The sequence below is a fragment of the Canis lupus genome, chromosome 13, assembly GCF_003254725.2.
Source record: "Canis lupus dingo isolate Sandy chromosome 13, ASM325472v2, whole genome shotgun sequence".
In the NCBI taxonomy this organism is placed as follows: domain Eukaryota; kingdom Metazoa; phylum Chordata; class Mammalia; order Carnivora; family Canidae; genus Canis; species Canis lupus.
Window position 1 is genome coordinate 62698751 of NC_064255.1, and position 24301 is coordinate 62723051.

The following is a 24301-nucleotide window of genomic DNA, read 5'->3' on the forward strand; positions in this document are numbered from 1 at the left end:
GCCTGCCTTTGGCCCAGGGTGTGATCCTGGAGACCCGGGATGGAATCCCGCGTCGGGCTCCCTGCATGGGGCCTGCTTCTCCCTCTGCCTGTGTCTCTGCCTCTTTCTCTCTGTGACTATCATAAATAAATAAAAATTAAAAAAAAAAGTTCAGGATCCTTGTACTAGAGAAGACTGTTTAGAACCCAAAATGTGCTCCTTACTAGTGGGTTGCTATTGTTTTCAGGCCCTTTTAGTGGGCATAACTAAAAAATGGACTTCCTGTTTACCATGTACTTACAAATATTTCCATATTTAGGATCATTTCTTAGTGTAGATTCTCAGAATTTGAGTGATTGGCTCAAACAATATGAATATTTTCAAGATTATTGATCTTTATTATAAACTTTTTATTTTATTTTATTTATTTATTATATATATTTATTATTTGTATATAAATATATATTTATTATTTATATATAAATATATATTTATTATATTTATTTATTTATTTATTATAAACTTTTTTCCAAAAGCTTTGATAATGTGAGACTTGTTTTATTATATGCTTTCCAAAATTAGACATCTTAATTATTTTCTTTTTTCTAATTGTGTCAGGTATATAAAAATTATACTTTTAAAAATTTAATTTCCTTTGATTTCTAATGAAAGTTAGCATCTTTCTAGTTGTCCTCCCTCTTTGACGAATTATTTTAGTCCCTTTTCCTTCAGCATTTGCAATGGTTTAAGATTTTTTTTTTCAGTTGTCTATTTGATTAGGTATTGTGCATACTTAACCTGTGGACTTTTTTTTTCTAACTCAATAGATTTTTCCAGTAAAACACAGAGATAATTTTTTCCTAGTTAATAATTAGCAAAAAAATCTGCAGTGTGATCAAATAAAAATCAAACGTGAGGTATATGAGAAATAGGTTAGACAGGTTACTTTTTTACTAATAGTGTCAAAGAATAATATAAAAACTTGATCTTTCTCAGTTACATTACTTTCTTTTGTGAATGTGATTTCTTAAAAAAAAAAAAATGAAACAGTTGAAACTTACAGGTTTTGTTATTTTCCTGTTCTTTGTGCCTGAATCTCTAACACTGCCCACACAGCCTCAAGACTTAGGTAAGAAATTTACTTGTATAATAGGTAAGGAATGACTATGTTGGGATAATTTCTAATTTTTTAATCTTGTTTTAATTCCATTTAATTTTTCACTCCCCCCCCCCATGAGTTTAAATATACTGGTCACATATGCTGAACTAACCTTCCCAGATTTTGTTTTGTGGTCATGTTACCCAATCTATAGACAGAGATAGTAGTTATAACACCCAGCAAATGATCACCAGCTTAATGGCAATTTAGAAAGTGTTGTTGCAATATATAATTTGGATTTGAAAATATTAGCATTTCTTGCAAATGTATGTGGTGTATGGTAACAGGGGAATATTAAATGTGAGATGGGATTTTTCTATAATCTTTGGTTGTCTAAAGTATCTCCCAACTAGGTGACAAACATCTTTAGTGTACGCAGGTCCCGGCTTCTTCCAACCGGACAGTTTATAAATAAATGTCCTCAAGTTTGTACACACTTGTGAATCTGGCCAAGGCAGTGTCATCCTGGGGGAAAGGGTGACATACATTTTTAATTCCCAAAGGGGGAACATTTTGAATTTCGTCTGTCTAGAAGAGATGATGTCTTTTTGTAATTGCTCTGGCATGGATGAAGGACTTTTTTGTAACTTGTGCAAAAGTGCCATGAGCATTGCAGCGGCCCTGAAGATGTGGATTGTGTCGGACTTAATTTCATACTCCCCACAGTGCCTGCTAGTGAGACCAGTCACCGGGCTTAAAGAATGGTCATTTCTGAGTTCTTCTCCTTTGCCCTTTGTAGTGACTTCTTCAAAAATCCTGTTGATTTTTGTCTCTTCAATATATTTTGCATCTGTGCTTTGCATTCCCAGTACTTCTAAAAAAATTCATGCCTTGCTGATTTCTTAATAGAACAATTGGAAAGGTCTCCTAATGGGCTTCTTGCTTTTTTTCTATTCATCCATTCATTCTCCCACCTATCTATTTGGCAAATAGTTATTGTCACTTTCTCTTTGTCAGGCTCTGTGTCTATTTCTAATCCCTGCATATTAGATATACCACTACCTGGCTGGTATTTTGTAGCAGATAAAATGATCATATTATGTGATACCTCATTGTGGTTTTGATTTGTGTTTCCCTGATGATTAGTGATGTTGAGCATCTTTTCATATATCTGTTTACCATATGTATGTCTTCTTTGGAAAAAATATCTATTCAGATCCTCTGTCCATTTTTTACTTGGATTCCTTGGGGTTTTTTGTTTTTTGTTTGTGTGTGTGGTTTTTTGTTTGTTTTGTTTTTGTATTGAGTTGTTTAAGCTCTTTATTTATTTTGGATATTAACTCCTTAATATCATTTGCAAATATCTTCTCCCATTCAGTAGGTTGCCTTTTAATCTTGTTGATGGTTTACTTCTCTGTGTAAAAGCTTTTTATTTTGACATAGTCTCAATAATTTATTTTTGCTTTTGCTTCCCTTGCCTCAGGAGACACACCTAGAAAAATGCTGCTAAGCCTGATGTCAAAAAGATTATTGCCTGTGTTTTGTCCTAGAGGTTTTATAGTTTCAGGTCTCACCTTTAGGTCTTTAATACATTTGAGTTTATTTTTGTGTATGGTGTTAGAAAATGGTCCAGTTTCATTTTCTTGCATGTAGCTGTCCAGTTTTTCCAGCGCCATTTATTGAAGAGATTATCTTTTCCGTATTGTATATTCTTACCTTCTTTGTCACATATTATATGTGACCATAGAAATGTGAGTTTATTTTTGGGTTTTCTATTCTGTTCCATTGATCTGTAGGTCTATTTTTGTGCCAGTATCATACTATTTTGATTTATAACTCTGTAATATATCTTGAATTCTGGATTGTGATACTTCCAGTTTTCTTCTTTCTCAAGATTGCTTTGGTGATTCAGAGTCATTTGTGGTTCATATAAGTTAGATAAGAAATGACAAACATTGGTGAGGATGTGGAGAAAAATGAACACCTGTACACTACTGATGGGAATGTAAATTGGTGCAGCCTTGTGAAAAGCAGTATGGAGATTCCTTGAAAAATTAAAAATACCTTATGATCCAGTAATGCCGCTACTGAGGATTTACCCAAAGAAAATGAAAACACTAATTTGAAGATATATATATATATCCCTATGTTTATTGCAGCATTATTTGCAATAGCCAAGATATAGAAGCAACCCAAATATCCCTCAAAAGATGAATGGAAAAATAAGATATGGTGTATATATATAATGGAATATTACTCAGCCATAAAAAAGAATGAGATTTTGCCATTTGTAACAACATGGGTGGAACTTTAGGGTATTATCCTATGTGAAATTAGTCAGACTGAGAAAGACAAATACCATGTCATTTCACTTATATGTGGAATCTAAAATACAAAACAAACAAAAAGCCCAGACTCAAATAACAGAGAACAAACTGGTGGTTGCCAAAAGGAAGGTGGGTAAAGGAATGGGTGAAATAAATGGGAGTAAGAGATATAAACTTCCAGTTATAAAATAAGAAGTCATGGAGATGAAAATCACAGCATAGGGAATATAGTCAATAATATTGTAATGTTATATGAATGGCAGATAGTGACTATATTTATTGTGGTGAGCATTAAATAATATATAGAATTATCAAAGCAATATGCTGTACATCTGAAACTAATATAACACTGTATGTTAATTATACTTCCATTTAAAAAATAATCATATTTCTATCCTATATAAATATTTCCAATGGGTCTTTATGGCTTCTAATTGAAGCCCAAACTCTTAGGCTTTATATGCAAGACCTCTATAATATGAATCCAAGTGTCCATTCTTTATGACCCACGCTCTCATGAAAGGAGATTAATTGACTTTCTTCAAATACATCCCAAGATTTCTTACCTTTGTGATTTCACTTACATTATTCTTGCCACATAGAGAGATGAGCCTCCTGATTTCTCTGCTAGCTGATATCTTGTACATTTTTTTTTCAGACTCAATTCATATGCCACTCTCGCTATCATCCTTTTCTGATTTTCTCACCCAGGGATCATGAAGCATTCCTGTCATATACTTACTTACATTACTTTAGGATGTCACGATACATTCTAAATTGGATTATAGTCATATTTATAAGTTACTTGCACTATGAGAGTACCTAGAAACCTGAGGTCCAGGGGAGATGTCTTCATTATCACTGATTGCCTTTTATTCTCCAGCACAATACCTTGCAAAAGTAAGGACTCCATAAAAGTAGTCTATACAGACAAATATAAGTGTGCTGTGATTAAGATATACTATTTGGGAGGGAATCAATGATTTTAGACTAGTCCAAAGTCCATCTAAATATCTGTGTCTGGCTAGCATTATAAATGATACCAGCTACTAGCACACTATGGCCTATCTTGTTGGGCCCTGTAGTAGCATTACATCATATATCAGTTAACTTTCATATTATTTTTCTAGTAATACCTGATAAATACTTAGCATGGAAATGGTGCTTGATTTGACATTTGTGACTAAGAAGCCATCAATGGCAAATCTAAAGTCTGGTCAATTTGAAATTAATTTAAGTCAATTCAACTTAATGAATTTCTCTTGAGTACATTGTAAGCTATGATTAAGATCTCAAATTTGGTTCATATGACTTTTCTCCTTCTTGTTAAGTATGCCAAATTATTTTCTATAATTAGTTTTCTATTTTACACTTGTAAATGTAGATGTCACATATAGTTATTTTGTGGGAAAATGTTAAAATACTGAGATACATACTAACTTAAACATCGTTGCTTTTCAGATGATGTCATTTTCACGCAGAAATTTATAGAAGAGAATGTTGGATATATGTGAGTTTCTCTAAACTATTTTTGATGATAATGGTGTTTACATGAGCTTATTTGATATATTCCAGAAATGTTAATGCTTCTCAAAAGTAATTCAATTAAATGGAAGCTATATTTAAAAAGTAAATACAGCATTACTCATAAAATTCAGATGAGACAGCTGAATTGCCAAGAAATTGCAAAGTGTATAGCCCTCACACTTTGATAACTTCCTGAGACTGGTCAGCAAGTGAATGTTTCTATGAGTTTTTGTTGGACAGAAGTGGAAATTCCACAGGTGATCATGGTGTACTCTGTGTGGACTGTTGCAGCACTATCATCGTATTTGCTCAATATGTTCAGGAGGCCTCCTTTGAAGAAGTAGAAATGTTGGTAAAAGCCATGACAGAATATAGAGATAAATGCTTGGTTGACATGACACTCCCAGTGTGTTCAAAATTAGCTGTAAGTAAATTGTTTGCGTTTCTTAAACAAATAAGCATATTTGTTAAACAGAGAATTTTTGGCTTGAAATATAAAAAAAGAGATGTTCTATGCTCCCTCATTTTTAATTTTGCCTGAATTTGGAATTTAGGATAAGGTCCTCTCCTTGGATACATGCAATTCTGTATTCTGTTGCCCCAGAGGAATTGGCTATGAGATTATGGTCCATGCTATATGCATACAGGCAGGGACGTAGCAGATAGTCTGACAACGTGCACAGAAGGACAGAGGTACCATCCTTAGCTGCTTTCTCAATATATACTCTATTTTCACACAGCTTTTTCTTAGCCTCTGCCAAATAGCGTCACCATCTGCATTTCTTGAAGGCTACTACTAAACATTACTGCTAATACTTTATCAACACATTCACACTCTGACCCTATCACCTTGAGAGAAAAGGATAAAAGCTGTTATATTAGGGAAATGTAAGTAGCAAAGGAGTAAGAGGTTGAAGGGCCCCAGGATAGAGTAGAAAACATTTTCCAAAGTGTGGGATGGTTGTCACAGGTGTGGGTACCAATGCTTTGTTGACAATACTGGGAAAATTAGAATCTCTTTCCCAAAGGGGGACACTCATCACTCGTTGTGTTCATTGTGTCATCTCAGAAGGTTGTAAAACTTTACAACGAATAAAAGATGTCTTTTACTTTTCTTGTTGTCCAGAATGATGTTCTACTGGAAAATATATGTGCTCTGGAGGGACTGCCACAAAAGCATAATTTTTCACACTGCTGCAGTAAGGTTGACTTGGAAAGAAAACTTTGCTTCTTCCATAATAAGAAAGCTGATGCCGGATTTCTGCCTCCTCTTCCTACCCTGGATCCTGAAGAGAAATGCCAGACTTATAAAAGTAACAGAGAATCCTTTCTAAACAAGTAAGTTTTCTTTTAGTGGAAGAATTATCTAATTGAAGAATTATTCTTAGCCTGAGTCCAAAATCTAATCCAAAGGAACATAGCTGGTTTCATTGATGGATTAATTCATGTAATGTGTATTGTGAGTCACATTCTGTGCTCAGCATTGAGGATGAACAAGGTATGAAATCGACTTTCAAGATCCTCTTAATAAAGATACATATTTATTTTCTAACGTAGAAGGCCCTAACGGTGCCAAATGGTTACTGGAGGAAATAATCTAGTTTTCCCAAAGGGAAGGTGCAGCTCTTTCTTTTTTTAAAGACTTTATTAATTTATTTGAGTGAGAGAGGGAGGAGCAGACTCTGTGCTGAACAGGGAGCCTGATGATGTGGGGCTCAATCCCAGAACCCTGAGATCATGACCTGTGCCAAGAGCAGATGCTTAACCGACTGAGCCACCCAGGTGCCCTAGGAACGTGCAGCTTTTACTGAGGGTAAACATTAAATCAATGGATGTTTACCAAAAATCTGTTTTCAGAAAAAAAAAAAATCTGTTTTCAGTAGTGCAGTAATTGCAGAAGCACAGACTTTTTCTGGAAAGCTGGTGTGCTCATTGAAACTTAAATTACAAGTGTATTTGAATGAAAGCAAATAAAATCCTGGAATCTCAGTTGGAGTGTGCATTGGTAGCTCTTCCTTTCATGTGGAAGGGATAGCTGCTGACCACTGGAGCAGCCATAGTTCAGTGTTCAGGATGAAAACTGTCATCTTCACTCTGATTTGGGAGTTGGCAAGTTAATTGATAAAACTCTATTAGAGAGTAGATAATGTTGCCTTATTTTGAAGGCTTCCATAATGGAAAGTCTTTCCTCTGAGTTTTACAACTTGATCTTCTTGTCTTTTCCTATCTTTCCTTTCCCTGTCTTCTCACCCTTTGTCTACCATTTTCTTCCTTTCTTTCCTGTTTTTACCCTTTTCCCCTCTTCTGTCCTTTTTCTTTTATAGTTATATCTATGAAGTTTCCAGAAGGAACCCCTTTGTTTTTGCCCCTACACTTCTGACTGTTGCTGCTCGTTTTGAGGAGATGACTAAAACATGTTGTGAAGAACAAGACAAAGCTAACTGCTTTCGAACAAAGGTGAGTATTGCATTTATTTCATTAAAATGATAAGGGATCACCCCAAACTGCAGATCCTTACTTAAAGTTAAATTATAGCAAAGGGTTGTTTACCATTTAGTAGTCCTTTTCTTGCCACTTTCACTGGTTTTTTTCGATCCTTTGTCCACCTGCTGCTGATCTAAATTTCTTACTACCTGAGACCCTTGAAAGACAATTGCCTATTTCCAGGGTCTTTCTTCTAGCATTGTCTTCCTTGGAAATTGGAAGAAAGCCCTAGTGAGTGAATATCTAGCGTAAAGATGGCATTTTACCTTTTATTCTGGGGGAAGCCCTCTTTTGGCTACCCATAAAATTTAATCCTCATCTTTCCACCAAGCATGATTCAGTCATCAGGAAGACTGGCCTAACTTCTATAATGTGCCACAAATGCATATTTCTTTTCTTTAAAAGATTTTATTTATTTATTCATAACACACACACACACACACACACACATACACACACACAGAAAGAGAGAGAGAGAGAGAGAGGCAGAGACACAGGCAGAAGGAGAAGCAGGCTCCATGCAGGGAGCCTGATGTGGGACTCCATCCAGGGACTCCAGATTCACGCCCTGAGCCCAAGGCAGACACTCAACCGCTGAGCCACCCAGGCGTCCCGCATATTTCTTTTGATATATAAACTTATTAGGATAAAAAAAACGAAAAGACCTTCTGTTTCTGAGCAAATTTTGGAAAACTTGGTTGATACATAGTTATGAAATAAGAGAATAGTGACATTTTGCTCTTGCTTCAATAGAATTTTCTTTTTCTCCTTCAGGCAGAACTTGTCATACAGTATTTAAAAGCATCATCTTCTTTTCAAAAAAACGTCTGTGGGGCACTTATGAAATTTGGCCTGCAAGTCTTAGAATCCATGTGAGTTTCAAATATATGTCTTGTCTTTGCTTATATTTTCTCTTCTGTGTCCTGTTTTTGTTAACTTGTTGATGACTTTTTATTTTTACTTTTCTTCAGAGGTGTTGAGATGATTCTCAGTCCACTCGGGTAGCTCAGAACTGGGACATTAGGTCAGATAAGAGAAGAGCTGGGAGAGGGAGAGACCCTAGAGAGAAAGAGGGTTACTTCTGAGCTACTCTTTGGTTAGTTGGGAATCTGAATTGGTCTGAGAGTTCTCAGCTAGGCTTTATTATTTTTATTTTTTTTCAGCTAGGCTTAAAATGGGATGTATCCATCCATCTTTGAATTTGGTGACCAGGAAACAACTTTATAAGGATAAATTTCATCTCCAGTGCTCACCCTGACCAATTAGTAATGGTGCTATTGCAATGTCTTGAGAAAAATTCCAAAATCTCAAACAGATCAGCAGGAAAGAGTTCTGGGATGGATTATCTATGCCTGCTATGAGCTCAAAACAGGAAGCTGTGGTCCTGACAAAACGTGTTTTGCTATAAAAATTATGGAAGGGACCATATATCTCAGCCCTTCTTATCCTGTTCCTGGTCTAGGACTCAAAATATCAGCCTAGGAGTTTCTGAGTGACCCTGCAGGCTGTGCCACATATAAACAGCCGTTTGGTAAAGATATCTGTGAATAAAACGAGGGTACCAATTCTTATTGCAGCTACTTAAACTGTATCAGCAAAGAATTCCCTCTTGTCTTACTTGCTATCCAAATTGTTTTAGTGCTTTATCAATTCTTTTTCCAGAAATGTTGCTATACTTAGTCAAAAATTTCCCAAGATTGAATTTAAGGAACTTACCTCCCTCCTAGAAGATGTTTCTTCCAAGTACAATGGATGCTGTGAAGGGGATGCTGTGCAGTGCATCCGTGACAGGGTAAATATTCTCTAAAACAAGTGAAAATAGTGATTTGGGGCAGCCATTTTTTTATCCTGAAGTTGCCCTGATATGTGACTACTTTACCACATGAAGTAAGAATGTTAATAGGGGGGGGGTGGGTGGTTCGGTCAGCTAAACTGCCTCCTTGGTTTTAGTTCAGATTATGATCTCAGGGTTGAGGGATCCAGGCCTGAGTTGGGTTTTGTGCTCAGCAGGGAGTCAGCTTGAGGATTCTCTCTCTCTCTCTCCCTCTTTCTGCCCCTCTCTCTGCTCTCTCTCTCTAAAATAAATAAATAATAATAAATAAATAAATAAATAAATAATAAATAAATAAAATAATATTTTAAAATGGTAATAAAATGTCAAATAATGACATAAAATAATTAAAAATATCTACAAATAAGCTCAAATAAAACTTTGGGGTTTTTTATACACGAGATTGTTGTTAGATTACTCAACAGATTCTATTTCATATGGTAAATGTCCTTGACCTAAAATTTTAAGGATTTAGAATTTGTGGACATTCATTTAAAGCAGATTGAAGTTTTCTTTAATATTGCACATCTTCTTTTAGAGATATTAAAAATTAAATAGTCAAGCTCAGAGAATGATTTTTACCACTGTAAAGTAGTTCTTGTCAAATAAGTGATGTTAAAGTAACTCCTATGTTATTCTTTAAAGTGACTTTCTAAGGGTATATGCTGTTAAATATATTGTTGATGGTTTAAGTTGTTAATGCATACAAAAGGAACACAATTTCATTAAAAATATCTCACCTTCCGAGGTGCCTGGGTGGCTCAGTCTGTTAACTGTTCAACTCTTTTTGTTGTTGTTGTTGTTTGAAAACTTATTTTTATTTATTTATGATAGACATAGAGAGAGAGAGAGGCAGAGACACAGGCAGGAGGGAGAAGCAGGCTCCATGCAGGGAGCCCAACGTGGGACTTGATCCCGGGTCTCCAGGATCGCGCCCTGGGCCAAAGGCAGGCACCAAACCGCTGAGCCACCCAGGGATCCCCCTGTTCAACTCTTGATGTCAGCTCAGATCTCATCTCAGAGTCCTGGAATCAAGCACCGCCTCAGGCTTCCCACTTAGTAGAGAGTGTCCTTGTCTCTCTCTCCCTTGGCTCCTGCTCTCTTTCTCTCTTTAAAAAAAAAAAAAAATCTTAAAAAAAAAAAAAGAAAATATACCCTACTTTCTTAGTTGAAATGAGGGTTTTTCTTAGCAACCTTTAATTAGCTTTACTATTTTAAGTTCACAGTGAAACTGTATGTTAATTAACTTGAATCTTACAATATGAAGATACATATATTTTATTTCAAGCAGTAGACAACAGAATTATTATTATTTTGTGCTTAATCAGACTCCAATTAAAAGCAATCTCACACGCTATTTTTTATTGTTTGATTATGGAAATGTGGGTTTATAATATTAACTATTATATACTGAAATAGAATATAACTGAAGATTTTTTTGGTGAAGTTTGTAGCTGAAGCTAAGAGATCATATTATGTCCTTAATATGTCTTCTTTTAATGCCTTCATGGAGAAATAAGGGAAGTTAGACTGCAGTTTGTTCAAAACAGAAGTGAATCCCAGACGTTAAAGAGATGTGCTGCCAGAACAGTGATGGCTTTCAGTAAAGTGTGTAGATATTTGCAAGGACTGGCTTCCTGGTTCTATATGGCTTGTTGGAAACATGGTGCCAACAACCCCAACCCCGGTTTGTTTTTTTGTTTTGTTGTTTTTTTTTACTTCAACCCAGAGAGCTTTATCCCATTCTCTGCCTTCAGTGTTCACCAGAGGAGGAGGAAGAACAGCTTGGGCAAAGTCAGAGGGGCCTGGAATAGCTTGATATTTTCTGGAACTCAGCAGAGTACACGTGAAAGTGGAACAGAAAGGAGGGAGAATGTGCAGACTCATATCGGAAAGTCTGGAGGAGAGATTAGGGGCCAGATCAACTTATTAAAAAGTATCCAACTAACGTGTAAATAAGGAAACTTCACCTTCTCCCTTATTCCCACAATTTTTTTTTTTATTCCCACAATTTCATGGGGTGAGAATTGAGATGAAGTGTAGAGAGCGGGTACAGTAAGGGTTTTTGTTTTGTATATTATTTGACAATTTGAACAGCTTCAAATGAACAGTAACCATAGGAAACTCATAACGATGAGTAGGATAGCTTTTTTTTGTTTGAGAAGTCTTCATCTGGAAGTTGCCATAGTAGTTCATTTGTTTATCATTTTTTCATTCACTCATCAAATACTTATTGAGTTTCTGCTGTGTGCTTGGCATAGTTTCAGGACATGAGAGAAGACGTCTAGGATTCTAGATATTCTAGTCACATGTCTTGGGTGGCCTTCATTGAAGGAGCATGAAACAACATTTAGAATTTAAAATTACAATATATCAGAGAAGTATTTTAAAAATTAATATTTTACAATAAAATGTGAATTTATAAGTATCTATTTTTGTAATTATATCATTTTAAATCCCCAGAAATAAAACCTGCATTCATGTGAAAAATTCATGTGTATTACATTAATACAAAATTTAAATACTATGATCAAATCATCTGATGAGGCAATTCTAGATGTGAGGAGCATGGTGGGCTTTGCATGCAACCATTTATCATGTAGGAAAATCCAGCCCTGAAGAAATGAGGAAACTAAAGTAATTTTTCATTCTTCTGTCATACAGAGCAAGGTTATGAACCATATTTGTTCCAAACAAGATTCCATCTCCAGCAAAATCAGAGAGTGCTGTGAAAAGAAAATGCCAGAGCGTGGCGAGTGCATCATTTCCTCAAATAAAGATGATAGACCAAAGGACTTAGGTCTAAGAGAAGCAAAATTTACTGAAAGCGAAAATGTGTGTGAAGAACGAGATGCTAATCAAACGATCTTCATGGCTGAGTAACATAAGTCTATACTGAAATTTATAAGGCAAACAGAAACTTATGATTTGATCTATTTTGGCTAATTTGGGTGAAAGGAATGGGAACCATTTAAATCATTGGGTATCACATAATTTTAAAAAATCACAGCAACAGATAATGGCATTTTCACGTGATTTTAAGAAGATGCAACTGTGTTATTTAGGGACGGCTAACATTTATTGAGTACTTGATATGTGCCAGACAATGGGCTCAATACTTAATGTGAATGATCTGTTTTAATTCTCACAACAGGCATGTGAAACCAGTATGATTTCCCCCATTTTTTCAGATGAGTAAACAAAGGTACAGAGCAGCTAAATAACTTGTTGAAGGTTCACAGCTAAAAGCTGGCAGAGTAAGGATTTGACCAGAGGAAGTCTGGCCTAGGAAGTTGCAAGCTGAATTGCCATGCTCGGCCACTCCGCAGTCGTTCAAGGAAAACTAGTGGACTTGGAGCTAAAGAGACCAGATTTGAGTCTTGGTTGCATCACTTGAACAAGTTAGCCTCTCTCTGTTTTACATCATCATACATAAAATTCATATGAGAATATTCATTCATTCCCACTTTATTGGTAATGAAATATAATCCAGGCATTATACATTAGACATGGCCTTTATCCTCAGTAAGCTTTCATCAACAAGGGAATGTGATGTGGGAAGAGACAGACTTGAGAAATAAATGAGTGCGAGACACGTTCTTTTATTTCTGATGGCACTATGTAATCTCTAATGGAAAGACAGAGGAGGAAGTGGTCAAGTATACCTGGGAAACCTGGAAAGGCTTGATAGGGAAGAGGTGCTCAAAGCCATTTTGGTTATCCAGACAGAAGAGACAGATCATGGATAGAAGTATAAAACCACTGGATGTACTTGTGGCTTCGTATAGGGTATTTGCAGTGACAGAGGAAGGTAGTGAGAAGTATATGTGGTCAGATCACACCACAGGCTAAGTAATGAGAAGCCAATGAAGGGCTTTCCCTGAAGAATAAGGAAGGACAAAATCACTTTTGTTTTTTAGAAACTTCATCTGGAATGAATCCCAGTTTGGGGCTTAGGTGGTTGGGTAAGTAGTTTTCAGATTCAATGAGATGGGAAGTATGGGTCGAAGGTTTTGTGGGAAAGAGAATATGTTTGAATCTGACCACGCTGATTTTGAGATACTCATGAACTAACCAATTGGGAAGTCACAAGACAATTCTTTTTACTTGAATATAGTTGACACACAATGTTCATTAGTTTCAGGTGCACAGCATAACGGTTTGACAAGTTCATGCATTATAATAGGTTCACCACCAAGTGTAGCTACCATCTGGTCCCAGGATCACTATCACAATACCATTCACTGGATTCCCTATTGTGTGCCTTTTATTCTTGTGACTTATTCATTCCATAACTGGAAGCCTGTATCTCCCATTCCTTTCACTTGCTTTGCCCATCCTCCCTCCCCCCACTCTGGCAGCCATCAGTTGGTTCTGTGTCTTTATAGGCTAATTCTGCTCTTTGTTTATTCATCTGTTTGTAGTTTTTTTGTTTTGGGTCTTTTTTTTTTTTTAAGATTCTACTTATAGTGGAATCATATGGTATTTGTCTTTCTCAGACCGACTTATTTCATTTGGCATGATGCCCTCCAGGTCCAACAAGGTGGTATCAAATACCACGAGACAGTTTTATATGTGAACCTGGGGCTCTGGAAGACACGGGTTATTGAAAACTTACCAAATTTTAAGTGCTTCTCATCCACTAACCAGTTTTAACTTTCAAAACAACTCTCTCAGGTTAGAATACTTTTAATATCCTCATTTTACAGGTGAGGAGACTGAAGCACAGAGGTTAAGTAATTTGTTCCCAAGTCGCACAGATAATATGTGGTGGAGCCAGGAATCAAACGTGAGCAGTCTGGCTGCAGACTCTTGTTCTTGTAATCGTTGTGCTCTTTTGCTTCTCATGAGTTGTGGGCATTAACTCAGATTAAGCTTAACAAAGTGTTAGAGGTAGTGTGTTTCCCTCGTACCTAGCACATGTGCTCCCCAAATGGAAGCAATTTATCAGCGTCATCATCATCATCACCATCTTATTACAACATAGTGTTTAAGGAGAAATCACAGAGCAACAGTGAGCACGCTAAGCCAGAAAGGGATGTTTAAGATTCAGTCTTTCTGGGTGTAAACATTTGACATAAGACCTCAATGGATCTTCCAGGCTAGGGGAGGCTTCTAGGAATTTTTTTGTTTACAGCCTTTTGATGGTGTTTTTTTTTTTTTTTTTTGGTGTGATTTTATTACTGTAGAAAGGTCCATGGCTTTCATTAGATATTAAGAAGAGTCCTTGATTCTCTGAAGGGTGAACACTGCTGCTTTAGGGTCTAAGGATATATCCCAACAATAATATTGAGAAAGCAGGTGGAGAAGCAGAAGAGATGATGTCAGAAAAAGTAAGGTTAATCAGGAGAATCGAAGGCTGCAAAACAAAAAGGGATGTAGAGTTCCCTGAAATTGAGGAACTTTTGTGAGGTATTGCTCTCACCAAACATAAAAGGCCATCTTAACTTATTTTGAATGGAATAGATAAGATTCTTTTTTATGAAGATTGTAAAGAGCACAGCTGAGGTGCTTAGAGGAGACACCCCTCTCCTGCAAGGAGAGTCAACTTGGCTTAGAAAAGAATGAAGTAGGCATCCCAGGAGACTCAGGCTCACATGTTACGTTTCCATTAACAGCAAGGTGCTTACCTGGTCTGGGACTTCCTTTTCTCAGCTGTAAAATAGTACTGATCTTGAGGACTAAGTGAAGTTAAATAAGAAAAGTGTTTCCGGAGGCTCGGAAGTATTTCTGTATCTCTTATGCCCGGAGCTTGATCCAGTGCTAGCACCTACTAAGGGCTTAATAAGTGTTAGCCTCTTTCCTTTCGCTTTGCCATTTCTGCCCCGCATCACACTGCCTGGACCCTTGGAGGCTCTCACTGGGGCCATGGAAACCCCTGTCAGTGACTTAGAGCTCCAGGGTTACTCCCATATTTGACAAGTGATGGGATGAAGTCATGGGCACAGCTGCTTCCCAATCTCTCACCAAGGTGGCCCTGGAGTGGGGAGGAAGCCATACTTCCACCATCTCAAGTGGGATGTCTGAATGCAGTTTCCAACAGAATTAGACTCAATATGTATTTTCTAAATGATTGATGGCATGATGCACCATTTCTGATGTTTTACGCATCAAATCCCCTAATAATGAACTCAGAATAACCCTAATCATTCTGTCCTCTCAAGTAAAAGCACTGTTAGCTTAAAATATACCGTGGAAGAGAACCTTTGCAAAATGATGTCCTGTAGTCACAGTAGCCCCTGAAATCACTCCCTGAGCAAACCGGAGGAAGGAGTTAGCATTTGAAAGCAGAGTCAGTATCACAACCCCTGATTACTTTAAAAGGTTGCAGGATTTAATATTTTGTTCTTTCCCTAAGGTCTAACGTATGAAACATTTTACACATCACAGGTTTCTTTATGAACACGCAAGGAGACATCCAGAGCTGTCTACGCCGGAGCTTTTAAGAATTGCCGGGGTGTATGAGGAGCTTCTGAAAGAGTGTTGCCATACAGAAAACCCTCCCGACTGTTACCGCCGTGCGGTAGGTTCCACCGTTCTGGGCTCACAGAACTAAAAACAAAGCCACACAACAAACACTTCAAAATTGGTATCAAAGCTTTACTACAGTTTAGGGGGTAGAAAATGTGATTGACCCATCTGAGTCTACTTTAAATACAGTGGGGCTGATTCTTGGGCAGATTGAAATGATGTTAGGTTTCTGCACACTGTCCTGCACTACTAATGCTGTGTGTTGACGCAAAAAACCCTCTTCCCATTCAATATTTCACATTTAGAGCTAGATTCGTGTACTCGGCATTTTATTGAGCCATATTGGATTTTCTATGATTATAAAGTAATAAATGATTATCAAAGCTGATTAGGAAAGTGCCAAAAAAGTTGCAAAGATAAAAATAAAAGCTCTGATACTGTCACTGAGAAATAGCTATAATTAAGATTGTCTTGCATCTTTTCTAGGCATATATGCACATGTGTGTGTGCCTAACAATAAGATTAGAATAACAATCTCTTAAGAAATTTTGGGATCTAGTTTTTAAATTTATTTATTTATTTATTTATTTATTTATTTATTTATTTACAGCAGGGGGAGGGGCAGAGGGAGAAGGAGAGAGACAATCCTCAAGCAGACACTTCGCTCTGCTGGGAGTCTGATGCCGGGCTCAATCCCAGGCCTCTGAGATCATGACCTGAACTGAAATCCAGAGTTGACTGCCTAACTGATTGAACCACATAGGTGCCTCTGGATCTATTTTTTTAGTTACTATCATAGAGAACTTTTTATGTCATTAAACAGACTTCAAAATGTACTTTATTTTATTTTTTAAGATTTTATTTATTTATTTATGAGAGGCACAGAGAGAGAGAGGGGCAGAGACACAGGCAGAGGGAGAAACAGGCTCCATGCTGAGAGCCTGATGTGGGACTCGATCCCAGGACCCCAGGATCACGCCCTGGACTGAAGGTGGCACTAAACCGCTGAGCCACCCAGGCTGCCCTTGTACTTTATTTTAAATGATCAAATCTCATCATGATTTATTTAAATGTTCTACTGTGTGTTGGACATTGTGAACATTTAGTTAGGTTTTTAATTTTATAAGTGACCCTAAGTGAGTATCTCATTCCATTCATCTCTATTAATATTTATGATTATTTTCCTAAGATTGACTTTAATAATTTCCCAGGGAAATTATTAGGTCAAAGCATATAGACTTAAAAAAAAAAAAAAAACAGCACTTGATACAAATGCCCAAGTTACTTTTTAGAAAGTTTTATTTGCATACAGTCCAACAACAGTGCTTGAAAATACATCAGGGGCACCTGGGTGGCTCAGTTTGTTAAGCGTCTGCCTTCAGCTCAGGCCATGATCTCAGGGTCCTCAGATCCAGCCCCACATTGGGCTTCCTGCTCAGCAGCAAGTCTGCTTCTCCCTCTCCCCCCGCTCCATTTGTACGCTTGTACGTGCTCTCTTTCTCTCATAAATAAAATCTTAAAGAAAAAAAGAAAAAGAAAATACTTCACCTCTGCCTTCACCACCCTAGGAAATTAACTGCTAGATTTATATGTAAAAAATAGTGACTATGTTTTAAGCATTTATTTGATTTTTAAATAAAGTTAGGTTTTTCCCACATGATTTTAGCTAGTGTACTTATAAATTTCTTGTGAACAGGTTGCTCATGCCTGTTATCCATTTTCCTATTGAAATTAGTGTGTTTTAGTATCGATTCATGTGTATTCCTTAAGTATTAGAGAAATTCATTATTTGACATTTCTGATTTGTTTCTCATTCATTTGATATGTGCTGCTTTTGCTTTATTTAAAAAATTGTATCCACTTGCCATAAAAGCCAGTTTACATTCATCCATATTTGAACAGTGAAGAGGACCTGACTTCCAGTCTAGCTCCACCACTGTCCCTAAAAGGAATCTGTTCCTGACCTTTAAATGAATCACTAACGTGTTAGAAAATTCGTTTTTCATGTGGAGGCACAGTTTGCCTCACAGCATCCGTCCACTGGTGTGTACTTTTTCTCTCTGGTGGCCACGCAGTAGATCTCCAATTTCATGCTAAAGGAGACAGTTTGTCAAATATTTCAATACAATTATTTGAGTTTTTAAGTTCCAATTCTAACTGATGAAAACGAAGATCTAAAATAAAGATGAATTACTAAATTTATTCTGTAATTAAAAGTGTTCTATAGCAATACTTACTAGCTGGGTCATTCTAGGCAAGTCATCTGACTTCATAAGCCTGATTTCCTTTATGTAAAAATGAAAGACTGTCCTGGCACTTGAAAGTGATTATCAAGTATGATCATTGTCAACATAACATTTGACTTGTACTTCATAAGCTGGAAAGCTCTAAAAAATGTACAAGAGGATGATGAAAAATTTGGATCTTCAAATTTTAGTAAGAGCCACATCTATGTTTAGAGCTGAAAAAATTTAAATTTTTACACACTCATAAAAAATCTACTCTCAATTTAGTAAGCAATATATGTAATGATAGTTTGAAAATACTGTGCAAATAAAACTATTTGACAAGTTGACATGAAGCTTATGATTAAATTTTAGATAAGATGTTCATAACTATGATTGCTCTTATTTTTAGGAATACAAATTCAATGAAACAACTGAGAAAAGCCTCAAGATCGTACAGCGAGAATGTGAACATTTCCAGAATTTGGGGAAAGATGACCTGAAATACTAGTAAGTTGTTTGCACAAGTTGCTTAACACTTGTGACCAGGATAAAATAAAGAGTGCCACAAAGTGTCAAAAATTCAGCTCTGTCCTTCAGTTATGGTAAATCTATAGATTGGGAAAGAATAAAAATACAAAAGTCAAGAATGCACATTAGCCTTGCATATTAATGGAATGCATATTCAGCCTTTAACAGGAATGAGGCTAGAAATGAAAGAAATACAAGATTCTAGGAAATTGATTCTCTAGTGCCTTGGTTTTTACTTGCTTTTCTCAATCCCAAACCAGAATCTCTGGATTCTGCCCCATTTGGAAAGGCTTGGTAGAGAGAAAAATTCAGGTCGTTATAATTTCTCAAGTAAAGATGGTTTGCCCAGAATTTGAACTCACCTTGCCAAGTTCATAGAAATAATTCTGGATTTGTTTAACACTTTGATATTTATTTTCTTTTAGTGCTTTTGTGAGCATTAATGAATAATACAGTTTATTCTGGATTTTCTTAATTAATGACCAGGCTAATATACTGTGTATTTAAACCAAACATCTTTTTTTTTTTTTTTTTAATTTATTTTTTTTTAATTTATTTTTTTATTGGTGTTCAATTTACTAACATACAGGATAAACCAAACATCTTTGAATCAAAATGCAGTTTGAAAAATATGATTTCACTCTTTCTGTAATCCGGCTGGTAAAACTAAGCCTGTTAAAGATATCAGTTTTCTTTATCTCAGATTATCCTTTTCCAACATGTATCTATTAATTAAATTCTCCCTTTAAAATATTTACTAACTATGCAAGCAATTTCAAGCAGGATTTTACATACCAACTAAGGTATTGCTGCCAGGGAGCTCCTGTACCTGCAGGTAAGACAGGATGAGCAAATCTGAGAATTTCTGAGATTACCATGAAATTAGGAGGAAGCCAAAAATGCAGAATCTAGGAGGCAGGGTATGGGGAAGTAGGGAGTGAGGAAGAGTTCTCTGCCATTTCATGAGAAAGCTGAGGTTCATGTCCTTACTTTGGCCGTTCCTAGCCTTGAAGAGTTAGGGTTTAAAGTAGCTAGACAAGGGAAAGTAGGTATCTGTTTCTGTTTAGAACCAGAGACAAATGTTCTTTCAGCTACATTGTCAAGCTCACAAAGATAGCCCCCCAGCTCTCCACTGAGGAACTGACCTTTCTTGGCAAAGAAATGGTGGCGGCTTTGACCACCTGCTGCACATTGAGTGAAGAGTTTGCCTGCGTTGATAATTTGGTGAGTATGGTCCATGAGCCTAACTATTCCTTAAAAAAAAAAAAAAGACATCTGCCACGCTCATTGATCCATAGCAGTTATGCAGTTAAGTTATACGCCTTTCTTCATTGTTTTCCACACTGTTAAGCAAGGAATGTCAAAATTTGGGGGGGGCGGGGCTCACCACATCACAATCCTAAGAAGCGAAAGGGATTGTCTTATTTTCTTGGGGTTCTCCAAATCATCTTACTTCTATTTTTTAAATTTATTTTATTTTATTTTATTTATTTTATTTTATTTTATTTTATTGAGAGAGAGCGAGAGAAAACAAGAGAGAGCAAGCTGGCGGAGAAGCAGAGGGAGAGGGACAAGGAGACTCCATCCTGAGTGCAGAGCCTGATGCAAGGCTCCATCCCAGTACCTTGAGATCATGCTCTGAGCCAAAGTCAAGAGTCCATCACTCAATGAACTGAGCCACCTAGGCACCCCTCTTACATCTTCTTATTACTTATTTGTTATTTGTAAATTGTTAGGGCAAATGACAGAAATAGCATACTGTTTCAGAATGATTACACTAACAAGAAATTAATATATAGGGATTTGGATTGCAATGGCTTGAAATTTTATTATAATGCAAGTTTCTACTTTGCTTTGGATGTAGTATCACGTTTACAAAAGCATGGGTTTTTCTGAGTACAGTTAACAGTTACCATAGAACAATATGTTTCTCTAGCCATATTTCAAAACCCTATTCAAGTTTTAAAGTCATATCTGAATTCCAACTTTCATTGGCACAGGTGGATTTAGTTCTTGGAGAGTTATGTGGAATAAATGAAAATCGGAACATCAATCCTGATGTGGACCACTGTTGTAAGACCAACTTTGCCTTCAGAAGGCCCTGCTTTGAGGGACTGGAAGCTGATAAAACATATGTGCCTCCATCTACGTCTCAGGATTTATTTACCTTTCACACAGACTTATGTCAGGCTCATAATGAGGAGCTCCAAAGAAAGAAAGACAGGTATAAGCATTCTTTTTCATCCACCTTTCTTTCATCCTGAAGGCATGTAATGTATTAATGAGAAGATGTACTGTAATGCATATGTGATTTTGGTGTTATAATCCTGTTCCTTCCCTCAAATTGCCCAATCTCTCCAATCCAGAAAAACACTGGAGGCTATTTATTGCTGTTGTTTTTAAGCCAAAACCTAGATAGTCTCTTCTTTTGCTAGATGTGGAGTGTCTAGTACACTGTGATTTGGAAAAGTGAGTTAGGGCAACCAGCAAAAAGGCTCATAAGTAGGTTCATAATGAACTGGACTTTCTTGAGAGAATGTCATAGATATTTGCTTAATGTTTGAAAACATGAGAGACCTAAAAGGGACAAGAATTTTATTTTCATCTTCTCAATCAGGCAATGTTATAAATGCTAAAGAATAAGCCTTTTTTTTTTTTTGATTCAGGTAGTGTCTGTATCGAGTAGAGTGGAAATAGCATTCAGCTACTGAGAAAAAAGGAATAGAGGTTGTTTTGAAAATAAATCTTCTAGAAAGATCAAAACTAATCACATAATCTACAATACTGTACATAAGGAACACCTAATATATATCAATATTTTTTACATCATTTTGCTTATAATTATATAACCCTCCAGAGAATGTTACCATGAAATCCAGCCCACAAGTCCAATAGGAAAGCTTTAGGAGACCCCTTCAAAATGGAATATTTTAACTTTTTATAATCACCCAAATCAAGACCCTCAAGACGTGTGATATTGTGACCAGCACTTTGGAGAAGAGGGACTTAAGAAAGAAGTCTTTAATTAATTCTATTTGGTACCTCTGGGTCACAGGTTTCTTGTCAATCTGGTGAAGCGAAAGCCTGAACTTACAGAGGAGGAGCTGCGGTCACTGCTTGCAGATTTCTCTAACGTGGTGGTGACGTGCTGCAAAGCCGAGGGGCCGGAAGCCTGCTTTAACGAAGAGGTACTTCTATTTCTCTTCCACTGAAGTTCAGCTGGTATTCCTGGTTACATAAAATACAACTCCCAGGTAGGATCCTGCTTCCCCCCTGCGAGGTCTCTGAGGCCTCTGAGAGCACAGCTCCTACGAGGCTGACATGCAGGTGCTTCTGTGGAAGGCCCTTGGCACCGTCTACCTGGTGACGACGTGGTGCGAGAGAAGATGTCAGGGGCACCCGGTTCTAATTCCAGTACTTTTGGTCATATACCTTAAACTGACCTGTACTTCACCATCTGTAAATGAGGATGGTGATAATTATCCTCGAGTATTACCACTGGGCCTTACTCTCCATTTTGAATCACTCATTAGCTTAATAAAACGAACAGCCAAACTGATTTGCAAAGGAAATCCTTATCAGCCCTAAAGGGAGGGGAGCAGGAAGGGTATCACGTATCAGTATGTGCAGTCTCCTGGTGGGCGGCTGTCTTACCTTCCAAGGCCTTGTCCCAGCATCCCTCAGGTGAGCAGACAGGTGTGGGAAGTGAGGAGTTTGGGGGTGGGGGGGCGCTGATGAGTGTAGCCAGGGGGACGAGAGGAGCCACACTCCCTGCTTGTTCTCGCTCCAGTGACTGGAGTCTCTCACCGACTTGTGGTGGTCTGGGATTCTCGGGCACCCATGAGTGCCGCCCGACGGCGGGCTGCTTGGAAGTGCCTCCTCACCGATTCCCAACTTCCTTTCTCACTATTTCTTTCCTAGCGACTCTCACTCCCTCTCAGACTCACAATTTGCACACATGCAAATTCATGCCACTCATATCCTTCCTGCGTGGCCACAGACACGTATACCCACGCACAGCTTTCGTTCTGGCCGAGAGCCCTCTACTTTTTCCAAATGAGAGCTTAATCTGTGAGGAGTTGTGTGCGTGTGTGTGTGTGTGTGTGTTTCAAATTATTAGCTTTTAAAACATATGTTTAATGTAATTAGAGGTTATTAATCAAGATCTAGCATTTACCTGAGTGAGTGTGTACGTTGAGGCCATGGAAAGGAGGGATGAATTCATTGGAAGTTCATAAAAGGGCCTTGAAGAGAGGGTCTTCATTGTCTTCCTGTACAATATAGGACGCCTTATTTTTTCTTTCCAAAATTCAAGGCAACATACTTCTCCAAATTCGAATAATAATGTCTCAATTTTTTCTATGTGTTTTTGTTTCTTTTTTCCCCCTCTCAGGGCCCCAAGGTGGTAGCCAAAAGCCAGGCTGCTTGAGAAGTACAAAGTAAAACCCACCAAAGGTAATACCTGCCCTCTAAGTCAAATGCCAAATGAAAAACCTGTGTGGTCACCTGGGCTTTTCCGTTCTGGTGCTTCCATGTCTATTTCTGGTTCATCCCATGTGCCTGGTGCCTCGTAGGCCCATCTTGGTCTTCTAACATCTTTCTGGGTGTCTACCGCTCTTTGTGGTGTGTTTGCGGTAGCACTTCTCTCACTATTCAAGCAGCTTTGCCGATTAGCCAAAAGGTACCCAGTCCTCTGTCTTTCTGCTACTGAGCTCAGCTGTCTGGACCAGAATGGAGAAGGCAACTGTTTCTGCAAATACCGACAGCAAACCTGTCCTAAGAGTCTTGCTGCAGCAGTACTTACATAAATGAAAATCAATACCTTTGTGATTTCACAGTTATATAAAGGATGCACTCTTCTCTTCAGCTTATGTAAGACTCATATACAAACTTTTTTAAAAAATTTATTTATTTATGATAGTCATACAGGGAGAGAGAGAGAGAGGCAGAGACACAGGCAGAGGGAGAAGCAGGCTCCATGCACCTGGAGCCCGACGTGGGACTCGATCCCGGGTCTCCAGGATCGTGCCCTGGGCCAAAGGCAGGCGCCAAACCACTGCACCACCCAGGGATCCCCTCATATACAAACTTTAGGAACAAAATGACGTTCAGTGTCTAGGAAGAGAGGCCACAGAGAGTAGGTTTGAGTCTATGAGAAGCCAGCATCCTTATCACTCACAGTTTTCTATATACAAGACTTCTCATCACCCAAATTACACTATTTCACATTCTTGTGCTGCATAAGACACTATGTTTTTTCCCCAGGTTTTAGGGAACAGAGAGGAACCCTGACTTACCTGCTTCCTGTCTGTCCTGTGGTGGATTTTATTTTCTGAGAAGAACCCAGTGAGAAGATTCTTCTGTAACCTCTATCTGAAATCATGTTCTTGTAGTGAGCAATAAACAATGAAATCATAAAGTTATTTCTCAAAGACTGATGTACTGTGTCAACTCGATAACCAAATTAATCAATCAAGACACATCCATTCCATCAGCATCCTCAGCCCACTGGCAAACGTACATGGCTCGAAGGAAGGCAGGGAACAGCAATGGTATGGGTGGGATCCTCACAGACGCTGTGCTTGCTGCTACTGGGTGGAAAGGACATGTGGAGCTGAGGGCAGGCAGCCTTCCTGCTACTGCTGCTTCTAGCATTACCAGCTGGCACTGAAACACTGGCCTAAGTCCTTTCCATGCATTATCTCATGGAATCCTAACAACTCTATGGAATAGATATCATTTTTTAAAATTTTTTTTTAATTTTTTTATTATTATTTTTTTATGATAGTCACAGAGAGAGAGAGAGAGAGAAGCTGAGACACAGGCA

At 37.6% G+C, this 24301-nt stretch overlaps 1 protein-coding gene across 1 annotated transcript; it reads left to right on the forward strand.

Annotated features, from left to right (window-relative positions):
* The first annotated feature begins 917 nt into the window (after positions 1-917).
* Positions 918-23897, forward strand: AFM (afamin). Its single transcript, XM_025435777.3, has 15 exons — positions 918-1108; positions 4867-4915; positions 5224-5356; positions 6059-6270; positions 7257-7389; positions 8191-8288; positions 9079-9208; positions 11912-12126; positions 15638-15770; positions 18356-18453; positions 19566-19698; positions 20475-20698; positions 21530-21662; positions 22868-22929; positions 23740-23897. The coding sequence occupies exons 1-14, from the start codon at positions 1021-1023 to the stop codon at positions 22901-22903; spliced, it is 1815 nt and encodes a 604-aa protein (XP_025291562.3). The 5' UTR covers positions 918-1020; the 3' UTR covers positions 22904-22929; positions 23740-23897.
* Positions 23898-24301: the final 404 nt, after the last annotated feature.

Excerpts from the sequence above, each read along its gene's own strand:
- AFM (XM_025435777.3), top strand. The coding sequence starts at position 1,021 with ATGAAACAGTTGAAACTTACAGGTTTTGTTATTTTCCTGTTCTTTGTG. Across the intron at positions 7,390-8,190 it reads CTAACTGCTTTCGAACAAAG|GCAGAACTTGTCATACAGTA; the intron begins GTGAGTATTGCA and ends TTTCTCCTTCAG. Across the intron at positions 19,699-20,474 it reads TTGCCTGCGTTGATAATTTG|GTGGATTTAGTTCTTGGAGA; the intron begins GTGAGTATGGTC and ends TCATTGGCACAG.